At 40.3% G+C, this 19,709-nt stretch overlaps 1 protein-coding gene across 14 annotated transcripts in view; it reads right to left on the reverse strand.

Moving 5' to 3' along the window:
- Positions 1 to 19,709, reverse strand: part of PLCB4 (phospholipase C beta 4) — a 414,289-nt gene that overhangs the window by 120,219 nt on the left and 274,361 nt on the right. For all 14 annotated transcript variants that reach the window (XM_057529618.1, XM_057529611.1, XM_057529619.1 and 11 more), the window contains 3 exons: positions 11,344 to 11,424; positions 10,464 to 10,523; positions 9,050 to 9,193 (listed from right to left, as the gene is read on the reverse strand). In XM_057529618.1, the coding sequence (XP_057385601.1) occupies positions 9,050 to 9,193; positions 10,464 to 10,523; positions 11,344 to 11,424 (285 nt within the window). The remainder of the gene's footprint in view (positions 1 to 9,049; positions 9,194 to 10,463; positions 10,524 to 11,343; positions 11,425 to 19,709) is intronic.

Here is a 19,709-nt window from a genome sequence, read left to right on the forward strand (position 1 = left end):
ACATCAGGAAATTTCATACAAAAAATCCAGATGTCCAGTATCTCATGGAAAAAACACCACCAACAACAACAATCTAGCAACCTCAGGGCCATGCTCTGATGGTTGGAAAACTGGCAGGAAGTAAGTGCCCCCAGATGGTATATGCACACCCCACTTCACTAAATTCCACTCCATCCCTATCTGTCTCCTGCCACCTTTTATTATTCACATCATTTCCCTGGCTCCTGCAGGCATCTCTGAGTCCACAACTTCTGGTCTAAGGGAACTACAGTTTTTGGAAATACAGAGATAAAGAAATAATTCCGGAGTGCAGAGAGCACCACCATGGGTCAGACACTGAAGTACTGGATCCTGGGACAAATGGTCTGGCAAGAGCAGCATGAGAACTGAAGGAGGAAGGAAGAGAGAGCAAGAGACATGACAGGTGGTCGTGGGAGGCCCCAGGAGACAAGTGTCACCCGCTCCACAGATTCACTGATGAACCAGAGTTTGATGGCCGCCACGTTCAACCCAGCAATTAAACAAATGAACCCCATTATCTTTATTTGGCAAGAAGAAAACACCTAGGTGAGATGGGGACATTTAAAGCTCACAAATACGCACCCACGCATCTGCTCTGATTCACAGCTCTGTCCTTAAGATGGCTTTTTACTGCCCCTCACTGATTCGTTTCCCATGCATTCCAGAAGGTTTAAAGAAGAAACAAAACAAGAACGTGCCAACTTTCAGTCTTGGAAACATGAAACACACACACACACACACCATCCCAGACATGAGCCTCAAAACACCATGAGGCAGTGTGGTGAAGAACTTAAATCAATTAGTATACTGGGGCTTGGACTCTGGATAGTAGGTTCAGATTTACAATTTAGCTCCTTTAGCATTCAGCAGGCATTGGCCCATGTGAGTCTGGGCAGCAGAGCAGTTAATATAAGTTCTTCAAGACTTCTGCAAGAGAAGCAGGACATAATCGCTCCTTATGGAGCTTCTCTGCAGGGCAGTAGTTCTCACCTTGAGCCTTTATCTGGAGGGCTATTTAAAACACGGGGTACTGATCCCGCGGGCCTGGGGCAGGGCCTGAGAATCTGCATCTCAGATTAAGTTCCCAGATACTGCTGGAGCTGCTGGTCTGGGGACCACACTTTAAGAATCACTGGCATATATAATACAATTAAAACTGCATTTTAAGAAATAGCTTTTTTTCTAGAGTCATAGAAACGAATTCATTTTAATCGTGCTTTCTGTGTTCTCAGTGAATTCTAACCAGTGATCGATAGGTCTACAGATTTACCTGCATGCTGCAGTCAATCAATTTGGTAAAAACTTGTTTGGGTTCAAAATCATTATGATTTTTGGACCAAGTCCATTTGTATGCTAAACCAATGGGACTCAAAACTTCAACCAGCATCAGAATCACCTGGGAGGCTAGTTAAACTATTACTATCAAAATACTGAATCACTATGTTGTATCTCTGAAACCAATATAACATTGTAAATCAACTATACTTCAAGTAACAAAAACAGAAGCAAAAACAGATAACTGGGCTCCATCCTGAGAATTTCAGGTTCATTAGGCTGGCATCAGGCCCAAGAATTTGCATTTTTAAGAAGGTCCCAGGTGAGGCTTCTAGTTTGATCCCCTGAGTAGGTCTGTGCCTGACTAGGGGTAGAGGAACTAGTTGAGGGGAGCGGGGCTCTGCAGGGTGTTAGCAAAGCCAGTAGGAGGGACTGACTAAACATGAACTTGATTTTTTTTTTCCCCATCAAAACGAAGAATAAATCCTTTCTCCAAGAACCTTTGCATAAATTCTTCTACTCAACATAATTCAAGTTCAGCAGAGCGACTGTGACATTCAACTCAATTGACTAAAATAAGATTTTATCCCCTGTAATAAACTACCTGACCTTATCTTTTTTGTCTACAAGAATAACACATAACATTTTTGTAATTTAATTTCTATAGTACCCGGTCATGAGCTTATTTGTTTACTTGGTTACAAAGCATAATTTATGGAGTGTGCCAAATATTTGCAACCCGCAGAAAGTATAATGAGCAGTCTGGAAATTGTCTGAACTTAAATCCAAATCTTTGCATTTTGAACTTCATAGTAACAGCTTATTTTTGTAATCAAACTAAAATTCAACTTGGTATAAAATAACAGACTTATTTGTGGAGATTTTCAATGATGGTTGCCTTTCAATCTGATGTACAGTGACTGTGCTTGCAGTTTGCTGTGTAGCACCAGCTGTAGCTTAATGAAAGACATCTGAACTGCCTTCAACACACCAGGGACAAAATCCTCCCCAACTAGTTGTATCCCAAGAGAGAAAAAAATACATCAGAGAAGCTGAGTTGCTTTTCTAACTAAAGAAGGTTGTTACAATAGTTGGTATTATTTGTAGAGTTTATGGTAAAACAGTGGGCAGAGAGATGAGTAGGATTCAGAGAAAAAGATGTATTACACACAGTTTAGAAAAAATTGGGAAATATCTCCTTCATATGGCTGCTTTTTCATAGATGTTTTAAGTTATGTGACCAATCAGACGCACCTATTACCCAAAGGCACACTGGGTTTGAGCAAAAAGTGCCAGCAATTTGTTAGCAATTTCTTTTCACAGAAGGTTTTTAAGGAGAGGAAATGAAAGCTGAATTTTCTAACTGGAATGACAGGAGGGATTTAGGGAAGCAGAAAATAATGATCTAAATTGGAAAGACGCCAAGACACTGGGGTTACAACCTCCAGGCTTGTCATGGATTCTTAGCAACAGTCCCATTACATCCTGAAAAGTGACTCTAAAAATAACGCCATGGAATCCCAGACCTTTTGGACTATCACTGAATCACATTTTCTTGGGCTTCTCATCCAAAGATGATTCTCTTAGCTTTTCTTTGAGCTAAACTGTAAAAAACTTGAGGGTTATACCTATTTATCGCCTAGGTTAGAATTTATGGCTTCGGTCAACATAAAGACCTCAATAAAACAAGTATGTATTGAGCATCTACTAAATGTCAGGCACTGAATGTTCTAGATGTCGGGGATGCAGCAGTGAGCAGGATGTTGCCTTCAAGTACAGGGAGGAAGGCAATAAATGAATGTATGGCATGGAAATAGTGGTAAGTGCAATGAAGATAAATACAGCAAGATAAGGAGCTAGGATGTGCTGAGGGGAGATGATGCAGGAAGCTAAGGTGATGTTCCAGGAGAGATCTGAGAAATGTGAGGGAGAACGCGCTGCATGTAACTGGGGAAAGAGTATGATCCAGGCAAAAGGACATGCAAAGTCCCTGAGGCTGGAAGGAAATACAAAGGAGGGAAGAGGGAGATGAAGGCAACATGAGGAAGGGAAGTGAGAAGGGATTCTTGTTGGGCCCTGTGAGCCTTGCAGGATTCTGAGCAGCAAAGTGATGTGATCTGAATTACATTTCAGAAACATCCCTTCAGCTACAGACTGCAAGGGTCAAGGCCAAGGCACAGATGCCAATTAGGGGGGGAAATGGTATTGGCCTGGAGAATGCTGTAGTGATGCTGGTGGTAGAAGCAGCTAGATCCTAGATACAAGAGTGTTTGTTAATGGACCGATCAGGACACTGGAGGCGGGTGTTTGCGGACTCAGCAACTGGAAAGATGTGGGTGAAATGTTTAGATACTGTTAGACATTTATTTTGTAAGGAAGAAAGGTCTATAGAATTGAGCTCAAATCTTGTAAAGAGGTAGAGTGGCAAGGCAAGCTTATTTACTCTTTAAGCAGAGGGGGTGATTGAAAAAAAGACAAGCTGAGCTACAAAGATGTCTTTTATACTGGTGACATCTTATATTGAAAAAAGTAAAAGCACAATCATTTTACTGTCCTGTGTGCTGTGAAAACATTTTGTATTTATTTGAAAGCTTAACTCTAAGAAAGTCAGATTTCATGTCAAATTTTATTGATTCTTAACACGCCTCCTTGAAATAAGAAGAAAAAATACCAGAGAACCCTTTTAGGAAGTGGATGAACAAACAAAGTAAGATGGCTTTCTCAGAGTCAGGAAAGATTCCACGTGTAAAAGTTGGTCCTCCATGGAGAGGACATGAATTGAAGGTTGGCCCATCTGCTTGGATTAAATGTTTAGTTAAGCGAATTTTTCAGAATCATTGGACTGTAAGTACCATAAAAGCCTGGGAATTAAGAACAGACTCAAGAATCTCAAATAAATACTCCTAAGCAAGTTCTGTACTAGAAACCCTCTTAAAATTTCTATTTCACTGGTCAGACCAAGACTTGTCAGATGGCATAAAAAACCAAAACACTCTGACCACCCAGGGAATGCCAAACCCTTACAGTTAATAAGCTATTTTCCAACATGTTGTACCTTTTTGCTCTCGCCTTGCATGCTTACCATGAGTTACTTACATTTGTTTCCATACCTGTCTATGTATGTAATAAAAATTACATAAACCAGTGAAATAAGCTTGTGGAAAGAAAGAGGGTTGTTGTTTCTTTCTGTGAATATTTGGGAAGATTTCTTTAAAGGCAAGTTGCTAAATTTTTTTTCTCAAGCTCAATGTAAATAAGACAACTAAAGGATTAGGGAAAGAAGTCATGCAGTTGTAGGATCCTGTATTTTGATTGCTCCATGAGTGTCTTTAAAGTCTCACTTGTACTTTAAAGAAACTAAACTGGATTATTTCAGGCAATGCATTATGGGTAAAGTATAGGCAAAAAATACATCAACCCCTGTGGTACATATCTACAATGGAATACTACTCAGCCATAAAAAAGAACGAAATAATGCCATTTGCAGCAACATGGATGGAACTAGAGACTATTATACTAAGTGAAGTAAGTCAGAAAGAGAAAGACAAATACCATATGATATCACTTATATGTGGAATCTAAAATATGACACAAATGAACCTATCTAAGAAACAGAAACAGAATCACAGACATAGAGAACAGACTGGTGGTTGCCAAGGGGGAGGGCGTTGGGGGAGGGGTGGCGTGGGAGTTTGGGGTTAGCAGATGGACGCTTTTATGTATAGAATGGATAAACAACAAGGTCCTACTGTATAGCACAGAGAACTATATTCAATATCCTGTGATAAACCATAATGGAAAAGAATATTAAAAAAAGAATGTATATATATGTATAACTGAATCACTTTGCTGTACAGCAGTAATTAACACAACATTGTAAATCAACTATACATACTTCAATTAAAAAGAAAAAAATACATCAACCCCAACCTACAGACCCATACTGAATGCAAAGACCTCGGCCCTAACATTAAAAGACGGGTCAACAATTGAACCACATTTATATGCTTCAAGTTAAAATAAAGCATTTAAGGTCTGTAAGCGTTATTTTTAAAAATGATGACTTGCTTGAAATAGAGACACAGATGTAGAGAACAAACATATGGATACCAAGGGGGAAGCGGGGGTGGGATGAACTGGGAGATTGGGATTGACATATATACACTATTGGTACTAAGTATAAAATACATAACTAATGAGAGCCTACTGTATAGCACAGGGAACTCTGCTCAATGCTCTGTGGTGACCTAAATGGGAAGGAAATCCAAAAAAGAGGGGATATATGTATAGCTGATTCACTTTGCTGTACAGTACAGACTAACAACATTGTAAAGCAACTATACTCTAATAAAAATATTTTAAAAAGAATGACTTGCGTTAACTGACTTTTGTGATAAAGTGACCAGAATACAGCTAGCTAAGAGGACAGATAGCATAGTCCATGGTCCCATAATTCTATTCTACGCTCCTAAGCGGTACTCAGGTGAAAGTGATACCACAGGCTGAGCCCCAAACACCATTTCAGGCACACTGGGAAATCTTTACATTTCTCACTTGACCTGATCTAATTTATGAATTCTGCCATCATTTTGATCTGCGGTAATTACATCTGTATTTTATATAAATCCTCTCACTTTTATGGCTTGTGTATTCTGTTAGGGATAGTAACATATATAGAGGCATAGGAATAAGACAGTGGTGATGGGGAAAATGTCAGTGCTGGAGGTGGTAAGTATTATGATCTGGATGCAGACAGTTAAGTTTTGAAATCAGGACGTAGGCAAGATTATCCACACACATGTATACATAAGTGAAAAATTTGTTCAATATCTTCCAAATATCAATTAACCAAAAGGACATGCTCTAATAACATGGGCTGTCTAGTTTGGACAGTGAGATTAATATTTACATATTACACTATTAATGAATTATAAAATTGTAACTAATAGTTCCCAGAAGCTGAAACATTTAGTTTATTTAATAAGAGCAGGCTCAAATAGTATTGAGTTTGAATTAAAAATCCAGTACAGAATTATTTTATAGTCCTACTTGTTTGGCCAGCTAATCTTAAATTCATCGGAAATGCTACTGCAAAAACACCCCAAATCTTATCTTTAAGTATAAACTTCTGCCTGGAACATACACATATATACCACGTACTCATGAGTATAGGTTTCACACCACGACTTTTAAACAAAAGGAACCAAGACTGACAACAATCAAACCATGGAAAGTAAGAACATTATGGGCTTACTGATCTGAGCCACCTTCCCAGGACTGTACTTGCTCAGGGATTGGAGGGTGGTGGACAGCATCACTCGGGAAATCAGAAGGCCTGAGCTTTAGGCTGGACTCTGGCCTAGCCTGTTGTATAACTGCTTGGCTTCATTTGCCACATCTGACCAATGAGGTGGTGGGAAGCTCTGCTTAAGTTCCATCTCCAGCTCTAAAATTCTAGGACCCTGTGATCAGAATAGCAGGCACACATTGAGGGCTTTGGATGAGAAAGGCCGTGCACTAAGCACTTTCCATGTAACAACTCGTAATCTATACAACAATCCTAAGAGCAGGCGTTTTGGTATTGTTCTTATTTTATGGATGCAGAAGGTGACGCTCAGAGAGGCCAGTTGCATGTCTCAGTCACACAGCTGGGAAGAGAAAGAGCAAGGATTTAAGCCCAGGCAACCTGGTCCCAAGCCCAGGTTCTTAGGCTCATAGGAGTCATACTGTTTCTTGTAATATGACGCACTGACAAAACCCAGGGCATACCAGTCTACAGAACTGTGTTTTTCCAAAACTTCACGCAGCTAAATATCTCTGTCTGATTAACAAGTCTTTTTCTTCCCAGGTGGTCAGCATGGACCTCTGGGATTGAACGTTGTTATTGCAAATAGCAACCAGAAAGACCTCTGTAGCAAATAACGTAAGCGTGAACTCTAAGAAACGATGCTTGTTTAGATCAGCAGGGTTCAAGAAACCATTCAAGCAAGGTGTTGATCTGAGCACAATAATGAAGGAACTTGAAGGCAAAATCTGTTTCCCCAAAGTGAGGTGATCTGGGAAAACAGCATGAAACCAACCAAACCACCGCAAGGACAGAAGCAACGGCTCTCATGTCACATGGAACATCCATTCCTGGACCCAAAGCCACAGCTGGGAGCTTCTCAAACTTAACTGCACATGAGTCACTGGGGGGCCTTGTTAGAAATGAAGATTCTGAATCAGTAGGTCTGGGTGGACCCAAGACTCTGATGTGTAAGGAGCTCGCAGGTGAGGCCTATGCAGCTGGAATGTGGACCACACTTTGTGAGTGAGGGTGAAAGAAAGACGGTCTTGGAATCTGCAGAACTCAATTCTGTACCCATTAGCTCTGGGCCCAGGGTTAAATCTTCTCATCTCCGTTTCATCAAATAATCTTACCTATATATTCCCTTCAGGCTCTAAATTTCAATATTTCTAATGATGGCCTTTCTCATTCGACCCTGCACTGAGCTTCTACTTGCAGGATCAATGGGAAAATAAAATGCTCCCCCTCCCAATCCCCTAAACCCAGTTTTCTGCAATGGTAGAGCAAAGGCTCAGGCCTCTTAACACATATTATGCAAAGATAATGGGCGCTCCATCCACAGGTAAAACCACCCTGAAGACAAATGACTTGCAGGAAATTGATTTAAATTTGAAGCTTTCTACTTTGGCCAAAATCTCTTTGAGACTCACGTGCCAGGGCAATAGTAGGCTGGTTACAGTATTATGATGGATTATAACCTAATACTTTAATAGCTTATGGTGGGGGGTAGATATCTTAATCACGCAGACCTGCACTATCCAACAGGGTAGCCATTAGCCATATGCAGCCACTGAAATGTGGCCCATCTGAATTGAAAATACACATCAGATTTTGAAGGCTTTGTATAAACATAAGAATGTAAAATATGTTAACTGATTTTATATTGATTTCATGTTAAAATGACCTATTCAGTTAAAATATGATATATTGGAATTCAAAAAGATACATGCACCCCTATGCTCATAGTAGCACTGTTTACAATAGCCAAGACATGGAAACAATCTAAATGTCCATCGACAGATGAACTGATAAAGAAGGTGTGGTAGATATATACAATGGAATACTACTCAGCCATAAAAAAGAATGAAATCATGCCATTTGCAGCAACATGGATGAACCTAGAGATTATCATACAAAGTGAAGTAAGCCAGACAGAGAGGGATAAATATCATATGATATCGCTTACATGTGGAATCTAAAATACTGAAATTAATTCTACCTGTGGCTACTAGAAAGATTTAAACTACATCTGTGGCTTGCATTATTTTTCTACTGGGCAGTGCTGCTACTCAAAGTGTGGTTCTCAGACCAGCAACATCAGTACCAACTGGGAGCTTGTTAGGAAGGGAGAATTTGTCCTCACCTCAGACCTACTGAATCAGAATCTGCATTTTTACAAAATCCCAGGTGATTCCTGTGTACATTCCAGTTTGAGAGGCTCCTACAACATAACATAGTAGGTGTTCGGGCTGTTGACATACGTGAGGGGCATGCTAAAAGGGTACTGTGCTTGCTGAATTTTCGAGACCAACATTCCAGCAAGGCAAAGGAATCATTTTTTAAAATTTAAATTAAATTATTTTACAATGTAAAATATCTATTACAATTATATTATACATGAAAAATTATGTGCACCACATATGTACATATGGGGGGAAGGGAAGGAGGCTGTTTCACAGAGGATACCTTAGTTACTTCTGAGTTTTCAGCCACCATGTATGTGAAACTGATGTTCACCAGATCTGTACCACTGCAGACACAAACTACCCGCCCTTCCAGGTCATTTTCTGATTTTCCAATAGCTTCAAGAGCAGCCAAAATTTTGGGATCCTATTGAGGTAGACAAATAGGAAACAATACATTAGATCACAGAGCATGGCAGAAAGATGGTAAAAAGAAACTATGTTTGATGTAAAAAACATACATTAGGGCAATTTTTTTTTTTTTCTATCTAAAAATGCCCAGATATCTGGCGTTATTCTAAAGCTCCTGGAGGTAAAATCTGTAACACTACACATGACTGAAACTCATTTGGTAAGAAAAGTATTATAAAATTATCGGTTTAGAAGACTGGGAGGGAGGGTCTTTCTTTCGATTTCTGGTTGCAGTTATCGGAGGACCCGGACTATGGCAACAGGACAGAAAGGCTCTGACTGGGACCTGCTTGCGTCCACAAAGGTCAAAGGGATCTCTCACAGAGAACAGTCACTGAGGATTCAGGCAAATATGCAGGGCATTGCCACAGCCAGCAACCACAAGTTACTCAAAAATGAGATTAAGTCTTTCAAATAGTCTAGACACAAAGAGTGAGTATGCGCACCTCTAGGAGCCCTGGCATCCTCATCTGGAATGAAAACTGTGTAAGTTTACCCTAATTAGCAAATAAAATAGTGGTTTTGTCCTCCACAAGAACTCAGGGGGAAATGCCAGCATGGTTACACAGAGATTGTAACTAACATAAAAGAGGGTCACTAAAGAATAAAAAAACAAAAACAAAGTGAGGAACATAATTTCGTTTTGAACATTTAAAAACTTGCAGGGCTATTATGGAAAAGGGGATAAATACTGTGCTAGAACATTCTAGGAAAAAACATCTTTTAAATTCCTAGCACCACTATGCAAACAGCTTCTTATTCAAACAAATCAATCACTGTGAAGAAGGCTGATTTATGCGCTCTTTCCTTCTTTTTTCTCTCAGAGGCAAACTGAGCCTTCAAGGTGAGCTAATGTCTGCGTGCACAGGTGCACAAATATGCAACTACCTGAGCCATTTAAATTTCCACATCAGCCACGGACCAGAAGTGACTCACTGTTTGCTGAAAAAGAAGGTGGGGGTGGGGGTAAGGGGTGCTTGTCAGATTAATTTCTGAGTTAAGGCTACTATTTATTTCAATGCTCATATCACACAAGGGTCATCATTTTCAGAAGTTAATAACAATTTTTAATGTAACTAAACCCGATGCAATCCAAATCACCCAACCATTATAGATGAGATTTCTAAACTGTGTCTGTTCTTCATTCCCAGCTGATGATTGGGGGGCAGTAATGGGTTAAACAACATTCTGTGTTTAGAAGAACAGCAAACACCAATCACAGGTACCTTTGGTGTGGCTCCCAGTCGAACACTGTTGATGAGAGAACATTCTAGAACTTGTCCTTCCTGCAAAGAGAGAATTTAGCACAGCAGTGAGACTAAATTCTGCCAGACCTATGGCAGAGACAAGGTGATTGACAAATGTTTGTGATGATGAAGGCAATGCTGACTAGAGTAAGGCAGAAGCAGGATTAAAAACAAATAATAATAATAATAATAATAATTTCCAACAGTCAGAAAGTCAAGGCCCCAAACATTCCATTTCAAATATATGTATGAATGCAACTTTGAATAATTATTTATAAAATGTTTATAAAATGTTACTTTTATACATGTAGTAACATTAATACTGTATGTATATTATTAAATATATGTGTGTACCTGAAATAGTAAGTGGGACTATGCTAACTTTTATATAACTCTGATACTACTTTTTGTAAATTTTACCCAAAGGTTCATGAAATGTGTCATTGTGCCATGTGTTAAGTCCTGGGGTATAACCAGATGAAAATGCCCTTAAATGCACCCCTGAGACTTCAGCTTGAACATCTCTCTTCTGGGAAACCTTTCTAACTCCCAAGACTTAAATCAGACTTGCCTGTTTAAGCTCTTGTAACAACCTGAACTTCTCTTTCACAATTCTCAATGACTTGTAACTTTTTTCTTTTTTTTTGGATGTGCGACTTTGATCCTAGGCTGGAATCTATAAGGATCACATCCTTGACCATCACTGTATCCCCAATGCCTAGCACACGTTTTTAAAAGTCTTGAATGAATGAATAAGCGTAGGGTCCATGCCCTCAAGAGGCACTCCATCACTTGTTGAAAAATGAAATGCCTTCACCCTGACAGCAAGAAGGAACAGCTTGCTCTTTCTGAGCCATACCTTGCCTTCACTTCTCCAGGTCAGAAAGAAGCCAAATTCATCCACTTTGAAGAGGCAGTTGGGTTCAAACACAAAGGATTCCTGTGAAAAAGAAATGTGTTGATCTGCATGACTCACACCATTTTGAATCTAATAAAAATGCAAATATCTTTTAGCCTCTAAACAAAAGAAAAATGCATCCTGAATCTAATGACCACATTTCTTATTATATTATGTAATGTTTTCATTTTGAAAATTTCTTGCATTCATTTTTGCATTGAAAGACTGATCAATTTTATACAGCATCTTCCTTTAGGGTAGTTTTAAGAACAAAACACACTAATGTTCTGAAGGTCACAGAGGAGAAATTTGCTCTAAGATCTCGGAAAAGAGCTCCTGGAAAGAAGGACTCCCAGGTTCCAGCCAACTGGTATCCTTCCATACAAGAGGAATTGTTGCTGGTCTCTAACAAAATGTCAGAAATCAGGAGATAATTTTTTTAAGTCACTGATTTTTTTTTTTTTTTTTTTTTTGTCTATACAATTCAGCATTCAGAGGTTTACTCAGATAATTCCTGTGTTTTTTGATTTTATATTCAACCTCACTTGGTGTCCCATAAACCAGGACTTAAGCAAGATTTTAAGCTACTCAAAGTATAGTCCTGGGACCAGCAGTTTCAACCTCACCTGGGAACCTGACTGAGTTGGCAGAATCTAGGGCTCCAGGCCAGACAGACTGAATCAGAGTCTCTGGGGTGGGAACCAGAAATCTGTGTTCCAAAAAGCCCTCCAGGTGATTCTAATGCTCACTAAAATCTGAGAACCACTGCTGTGGACATCAGGAACTCTGTTGAAAACTACAGAATCAAAATTCAAATCAAGATGGAATGTTAGCCAAATGCAGGGGCCCCAGAGCAGCTAAGTTGTATTTGCCAAAGGATTTCTGGTCTTTATTTTAGCAAGAAAGCAACACTTTTCTTAAGAACGCCAGGAAAGTTCTATGTCAATGGAAGCGAAAGGGCATTCAGGGAATGAATCCAGATACCTTCTGCCCTCTGTTTGCATTACATCAAGACTTGGCACCCACGTGTCAACAAATCCACATGTTCTTCTCGTGATCTAAAGAACTTGTCCTCCTAGATAATTACAACACTGCTATAGAGAACCTGCCTGGCAAACAGGAGCAGGGTGTGACTTCAAACAAAGAGCAATTACTGGATTAAGATTTTAACTGTAGTCCAGACTCTCAGTTTAACCTACCAAAACATATCTTTCCAAATTCCAAGGAAGCAGCAACATTCATCAAGGTAAATCCAATGTCAAGAGACTTGACCACCTTGACGTGTCAGAATTTAGAGTCCCAGGGGCCCTGAACAAAGCCAACTTTTACATTTGTTTGGGTAGTTTTCTGACAGATGAAGAATTATCATAGGTATTTCAACTCCTTACCAGGCTCATGCTTAGCACTGTAGTCACAGAGATGAGTAAGACGAAGGAAGGGGCATAATGTGACCTTTGCTTTTGGAATCAAAACCCAGTTCTGCCACTTATTATTTACCTTCTCTTACAAAGACCCTTTTTAAGTCTCAGAATCCTTATCTAATAAAAGGAAGTATTTACACCTACCTTTTAGGGAATGAAATGAGATGATAAATTTAAAGTACTTTTACATTTTTACCATGAATGTGAATCACATAGTAACAGTTCAGCAAGTGGTAGCTACCATCCCTCATGTCTAGTTCAGGTTTATATTTGTGGTAGCAAATTATGAACAACATGAAATTGCCAATATGTGATGTCTTTGACCCACAAAAATACACTTTTAGATGGTTCAACTTTTTAGAAAAGGCTTGACCCAGAAGTTGACATTTCAGATGGGTCTTAGAGGATAAGCAGAAGTTATCCAGGTGAAGCAGCATGGCAGGCATGTAGGCTTGACCTGCCAGAGGGGACTTCTGAGGAGCTGGTGTGGTTAGAACATCTTAAGGGGATGGTAGGGGATGAGACTAGACACATAAATAAGGCTAGATAACAAAGGTGTTGTATGTCATACAAAAAGGTATTGAACTTGAACCAAAATGTCTTATATCATTACTGATTGAGAAACAAGAATAATCAATTAAACTATGAGAATGAACACATTTTAGAATACTTCCCAAGTAATATCCTAACGGTAATAAAGAATTTCAGTGTTCAGAAGTATGACCTAAAGTGGTGTTTACAGAGTAGATCCACAATGAATCAGCTACCATCATTATTATTTACTTATATGCACCCTATCCAATTCCAAATAAGGATTTGAGATGATCCAGGAAATATACATGATAAATAAGAATGATTTTCCAGCTTATTTTGAGGTGGAACTTTCAGTTCCTTGGCCTTCTTAACTGCAAGGAGTTTTTTCTTTCTTCCTCTCTCAATTACTTAGTACCCTCAGACCTTACCATCGCCACCTGGAAATTTGGATTCCTAAACATCCCACTCTTGGACCCTTCCATCTGATGCTTTTTAGCCCCTAGCTCTACAGTCCTCACTCTCCTGTATTAATTTGACTTCTTGCAACTTCCTCTTCATTAACCCTTCCAATCTCTCACTAACCACCAGACTTCTCCTCCTTTTACTTCCATACTTGTCTAGCTTATTTCCATGGTCCAATATTACAATCACTCCCTCACAGACATCCTCAACTCCTATGTCTCATTTTCTGTTTTCTTGGCCAAAAAACTAAGTCCACCCTGTCTATTTTTTTATTGCTGAACTTGATGAAAGAAAATCACAAAACTGGATTATCTGGCTTTGGTTTAAATTCAAGATTATCAACTTCAAAAGGATAGTCAACATGACTTTCAACCTTGTAATTCTTTCTTAAAAGGTTCCCCACTCTTTGAAAGGCCTATCTCATTGCTTCTTCTCATACCCCTTTACTCCCAGCCAATTACTGGGCTTCACTGATTAAAGGAAACTCTTCAGATGAGAACTTTCTCCATCCTTCCTCCTAATAAAGCACACTTTCTCCCATCAAAGGTCAATCCCCCCACTTCTGCTCCAGATTCAGTCTTCTTCCAGGTTCCATCCTCTTTCACCTACACAAGGATTTCAGTCTCCTGTTTATCACCACCCAATACTCAATTTTTTTCTCTATTAGATCATTCCTATCAGCACACAAATATGTTCTAGCTGTCAACACTTCCTCCTTCATTTACTCCCTCATGTCTCTGATCCCCTTTCAGGGCATAATATCTTGAAGAGTCTTTCTCTAGCCACTGTCTCTACTATCTCCCTTCCCTACCATCTCTGACAAATTCCATCTGCCCTCTGTTTCTATCACTTGCTAACATTTCTCTGCCAGGTCCACCATGACTTACGTTCACGCTGCCAAATGCACTGCACGCATTCCTTTTCTCCTTTGATTTGATCTCTGAGCGGCTGACTATTCCCTCCTTTTGGAAACTCTGGAATCTTGATATTCTGACTGTGTTCTGTTCCTTTAAGTTCTTTTCCTTCTACACCCAACTTCTACATGTTCCACAGGAACTGGCTCTGGGAATTCTCATTTCCACTACGTTCCTAGACCTCCTTTAACCCCAGGGCTTTAATACCATCTATTTCTTGATGACTCCCAAATTTATAACAGCAGCCCAGTCTTCTCTGAGTTCCCAATTCAGACATCTAACTCTCTACTTGACATCTCCACACAGATGTCTCAAAACTAACACATCCATAGCTGAATTCTTTACTCCTCACCCTTATCTCTCTAAGCCTCCCATCACAAGACTTTCTGGGCTCAATAAATGTCACTATTATCTATCCATTTACTGAAACTAAGAGTCATCCTTTTTTTTTTTTTCCTTTTTGGCCACACTGCTCGGCTGGCAGGATCTTAGTTCCCTGACCAGGGATTGAGCCTGGGTCCTTGGCAGTGAGAGCACGGAGTCCTAACCACTGGACCTCTGGGGAATTCCCCTAAGAGTCATCCTTGACTTTCTATTCCTGATTTCATTTTCATAGCATTTTTCATATATATCTATTTTGCTCCATCTCCACCACCACCACCTTGGTCCAAAGCATCACCATCTCCCATGGACTGATCTTCCCACTTCTACACTTTTTTTCCACAGCAGCCATGTTGATTCTCCAAAGTTTTAATCATTAAAATCATTTAGTAGATCCCCATCATATTTAGGATAAAATCCCAACACCTAGCATATTTAGGATAAAATCCCAACTCATAGCATCTCCCATGGACTGATCTTCCCACTTCTACTCTTTCTTTCCACAGCAGCCATATTGATTCTCCAAACTATTAATCAGTTCACTAAAGTCATTTAATAGATCCCCATCATATTTAGGATAAAATCCCAACTCCTAGCATGGACTAAAAGGTCCTGCATAATCTGGGTCCTAGAGACCTGATCTCATACCACTTTCTGCCTTTGTGTTCCCTCTTGTTCATTACATCCATCAGGACTCTTTTTCTTAAACTTCTTAAATTCTTCTAGCCTCAGGGTCTTTGCACTTGCTGTTCCTCCTGCCCAGAAGTCTCTTCCTACTGTCCTTAGCTCCTCTTCATCCTACAGGTCTTGTCTTAATTATCCCCTCTTCAGAGAGGTTTCCCTTACCTCCCTAATATTTTATTTTCTATTTTTATTTTCTATTACAGTATCCTGATTATTTCCTTGCTTGTAACAAAACACAGTTTGCAATTATTTCACTATTTATTGATTTATTGCCTGGCTCCCACATCAGAATATAACCTCTGTGAGGGCAGAGTCCTTGAAACTTTCTTGTTCACATTTGTGCTCCAAGCACCTAGCACATCAAAGGCACACTGAAACTAAATTCATGGACTTAAAAAAATAAAAAAAGAATTTTTTTTCAAATGAAATATATCACAGTAGGCCAATATATGAAACATAAACAAGAAGTTACTCAAGTTGAGGGGGCTGCACCAGGCCCAGAGCCCATTAGTGTCAGTCCCTGGAGGGCTGCCATGGACAGACATACAAATACCAGGGCGCCACCCTGAGGCTGTCTGCCTAGAGGAAGCAGCACCTTTTTCTAAGTCATACAAGCTCATCTTAGAGGTTGGGTGTGGCTTTGGGGTACCTCCTAGGAATCCCTGTTGGACCAGGAGCACTGTTCAAATGCCCCTGCAAAGAGATCCTTTGCAAAATGGGATAAGAACTCTAAGGAAGGAGAAGAAAAATAAGGCAAATTTGCAAAATAAGGACAGAGTAAAAGAGCTTTTAGAAATACTTGTTAAAAAGGTCCTACACAATGAGAATTAGGTGCCTATTTGGCACTGGGCTCCCTAGCAACAAAAGCAAAAAGGGAAAAAATATCATTTACCAGGTGTCCATATAGTTCATAGATAAAAAACATCAGATGTTAGGAGAATCAACTGCCAGAATAGAAATTCTCCAGTGAGACCTCTAAGGAGCTGCGATAGATGCTAATGACAAGGTTTCCAACAAAGCCCACAATAAACTTGTCGACTGTGACCAGAAAATTCTCAGACCAAGTGGATTCAAACTACCCATGAAAATCAGAGAGCAGACCTGAGGGGTATGTGACAATCAGCTGAAAGGAACTGAAACCCAACCTATTTAGATTTCTCTGTACCTCCCACACATACTCTATTCTTTTCCCCTAATAGCAGTTTTAAATTTCACCCAGGTACCTACTGACCAGAACTTGGACTGTGGCCTCATGACCACACTGAGGCAATAATATCCCCAGTTCCCTTGTCAGGAAAATCTTCCTCCAGACTTGAGCGTGGCAGGGGAGATGTCAAAGGAAGCTGGGCCCTTGCTCCTTCACAAATCTCTTTGTTTGCAATTAACAGATGGTAGTGGGATCCTCTGGTAAGGATGCAAACCATAATGGAACTTCTTCCAGGCTGCTCAGAATTTCAGTTCTCATAGGACTTGGTTAAAACTCATTAGTCACGCTTTAGAGCTCAAGGACTAGTTAACATCCAGCCCAAACCAGCTCTTTCCTTTGGCCATTGGGAGAGACGGTGTGAAAGGAACAGGAACTCCTGTGAAAGCGGACAAGCTGGTAATCAGGGGACATTCTGTTTGGAAGAAGCAAGAAGCATCAGTTTTGCTGGAATCACTACAGTTAGAAGCTGTTCCTGCCTCAAGGATCCCTGTTCTGAGGGGCTTTTGCCCCTAGGGGCGTCCAGAGATGCTGCCCCCATTTCATCAAGGATAGAGTATATTTAAAAGCTGTGGTCTCTTGGGGCTTCCCTGGTGGCGCAGTGGTTGAGAATCTGCCTGCCAAAGCAGGGGACATGGGTTCGAGCCCTGGTCTGGGAAGATTCCCACATGCCGTGGAGCAACTAAGCCCGTGTGCCACAACTACTGAGCCTGCACGTCTGGAGCCTGTGCTCCGCAACAAGAGAGGCCACGATAGTGAGAGGCTCGCGCACCGCGATGAAGAGTGGCTCCCGCTTGCCGCAACTAGAGAAACCCCTCGCACGGAAACGAAGACCCAACACAGTCAAAAATAAATAAATAAAATTTTTTTAAAAAGCTGTGGTCTCAGCATTATCTTTAGTGTATTTTTCCCCTAACACTTGCTATTTCAACATTATTCAATATCACAATTTATCTTTCAAAGATTCAAGTTACTTTCAAAATGATTTAGAATAAAAATATTTTTCCTTTATTTCAATTTTAGAAGTGATTTGGTTAAACGACATTTCATACCATTTCTTTGCATAAGGAGTGGTAGAGATCTCAGCAGGCCAAATACTCTAAAGAGGAGGAAAGTATTTGGGTGAGGTTTCTGGATAATAGGCAGTAACAGGTGGTTGATTTTATTTTAACTGTGATTTGTGGTTATTTCTTACCTTTCCCTCTCCTGCTCTCTCACCCACCATTACTACTTAAGTTAACGGTGAATGACTATATCTTTCTACTGTGGGGTCTGCATCATCAAATAGGGAATAGTCAAGTCTCACTACCGGGAAGGGATAGTGATTTGGGGCTGATTAATAAACATGTTAACTTCACATTATTTCAATTAAACATTAGCTGTTCTGGGCCTCTTTTGTGCTTGTGATGGGATGGGTAGATTAGAATATAGAAGGAGTGAAATGAGTGACGACTTCCATATTCCATCATGAGACTCCTGATTTCTGAGAAAGTGAACCCCTAGGAGGTGCACTGGGGCCCAGACCTTGTAGCTTATCCTTCCTGGGTTTGACTGTCAGCCTCCTCACCAGGCATCTGCCAGAGAATCTTGCACTGGTGCCATTTCATCTCTCCAAGCTTCACTTTTCTCACCTGTAACTTGAGAAAACTGATACCAACTTCACATGGCTCTCAAAGTTGAGAAAGCCCAAGTACCTGGGACGAGGTCAATGTCGAATAACTGGTAATAGTTAGGAGAAAACTACTGTGTAATTCAGGGCTACTATCCAACACTGTTCAATAGATTTTCTGTGATGATGCAAACGTGCCAGATGAACACAGCCCAACGCGGAGGCCATGAAGGCTATGTGGGGCTATGAAGCCCTTGAAATGTAGCTAGTGTGACAGGGGCACTGAGCTTTTCATTTTCGTTTAAACAGCCATGTATGATTAGTGGTTACCTTATCAGACATGCAGTGTTTAGAAATAAGGGGGAAAATGTTTGAAGGAGAGTCAATTCTTTAAAGCTACAGTAGATAAATAACAGACCTGGGATTCAAACTGGTTTCTCTGATTCCAAAGCCTGTGTCTGTTCTACCCTGTCAACCTTGCCGAGCAGGTCCCACTCTGCCTAAAATCAGTGGGAGTTTGGGTTGTCAGTGAATGAACACTGCCTTGGAGGCTCCACCTTTGGGTAAACATGGTTTGATCAACACTGAAGGAAGAGAAAAGGGCTTTGTTAAGGCTGAAGACGGACAAGTGAAGTCTGAGTTAGAGAAAGGCCACGAAGGGTCTAACCAAATATAAATAACATTATAAACCACTACCACCAAAACAATGCTAACTAAGCACCAGGCAATGGTCTGAGCTTTGTACACATTAACTTATTAACCGCCCAACTTCCCATGAGGGAGGTACTATTATTATCCCCATTTTACAGAGGAGGAGGCCATTGAGGCATGGAAATTAAGCATCTTGCCCAGTGTCATGTAGCTGGTGGGGCAGAGCTGAGATTGATGGCTACACCGAAGCACGCATTTGCATCACACCTGCTTTGAGACCTGTAAGTGAGAAAGGGACATTGTCAGGGAGTGGGCCCAGGGAACTGCTCAGCATCACATCTGAAGGAGGCTTTGCTGTTCTCCTTGTCACTGAAGGCCAGTAACCATCACTCAGGTCAGAAGGGCTTCGGAAATGTTTCAGTTCTAGTTACATCATTTTTAAGGATTCTCTTGTGAACTCCACCAAC

The sequence above is a fragment of the Balaenoptera acutorostrata genome, chromosome 15 (genome assembly GCF_949987535.1).
Source record: "Balaenoptera acutorostrata chromosome 15, mBalAcu1.1, whole genome shotgun sequence".
NCBI lineage: Eukaryota > Metazoa > Chordata > Mammalia > Artiodactyla > Balaenopteridae > Balaenoptera > Balaenoptera acutorostrata.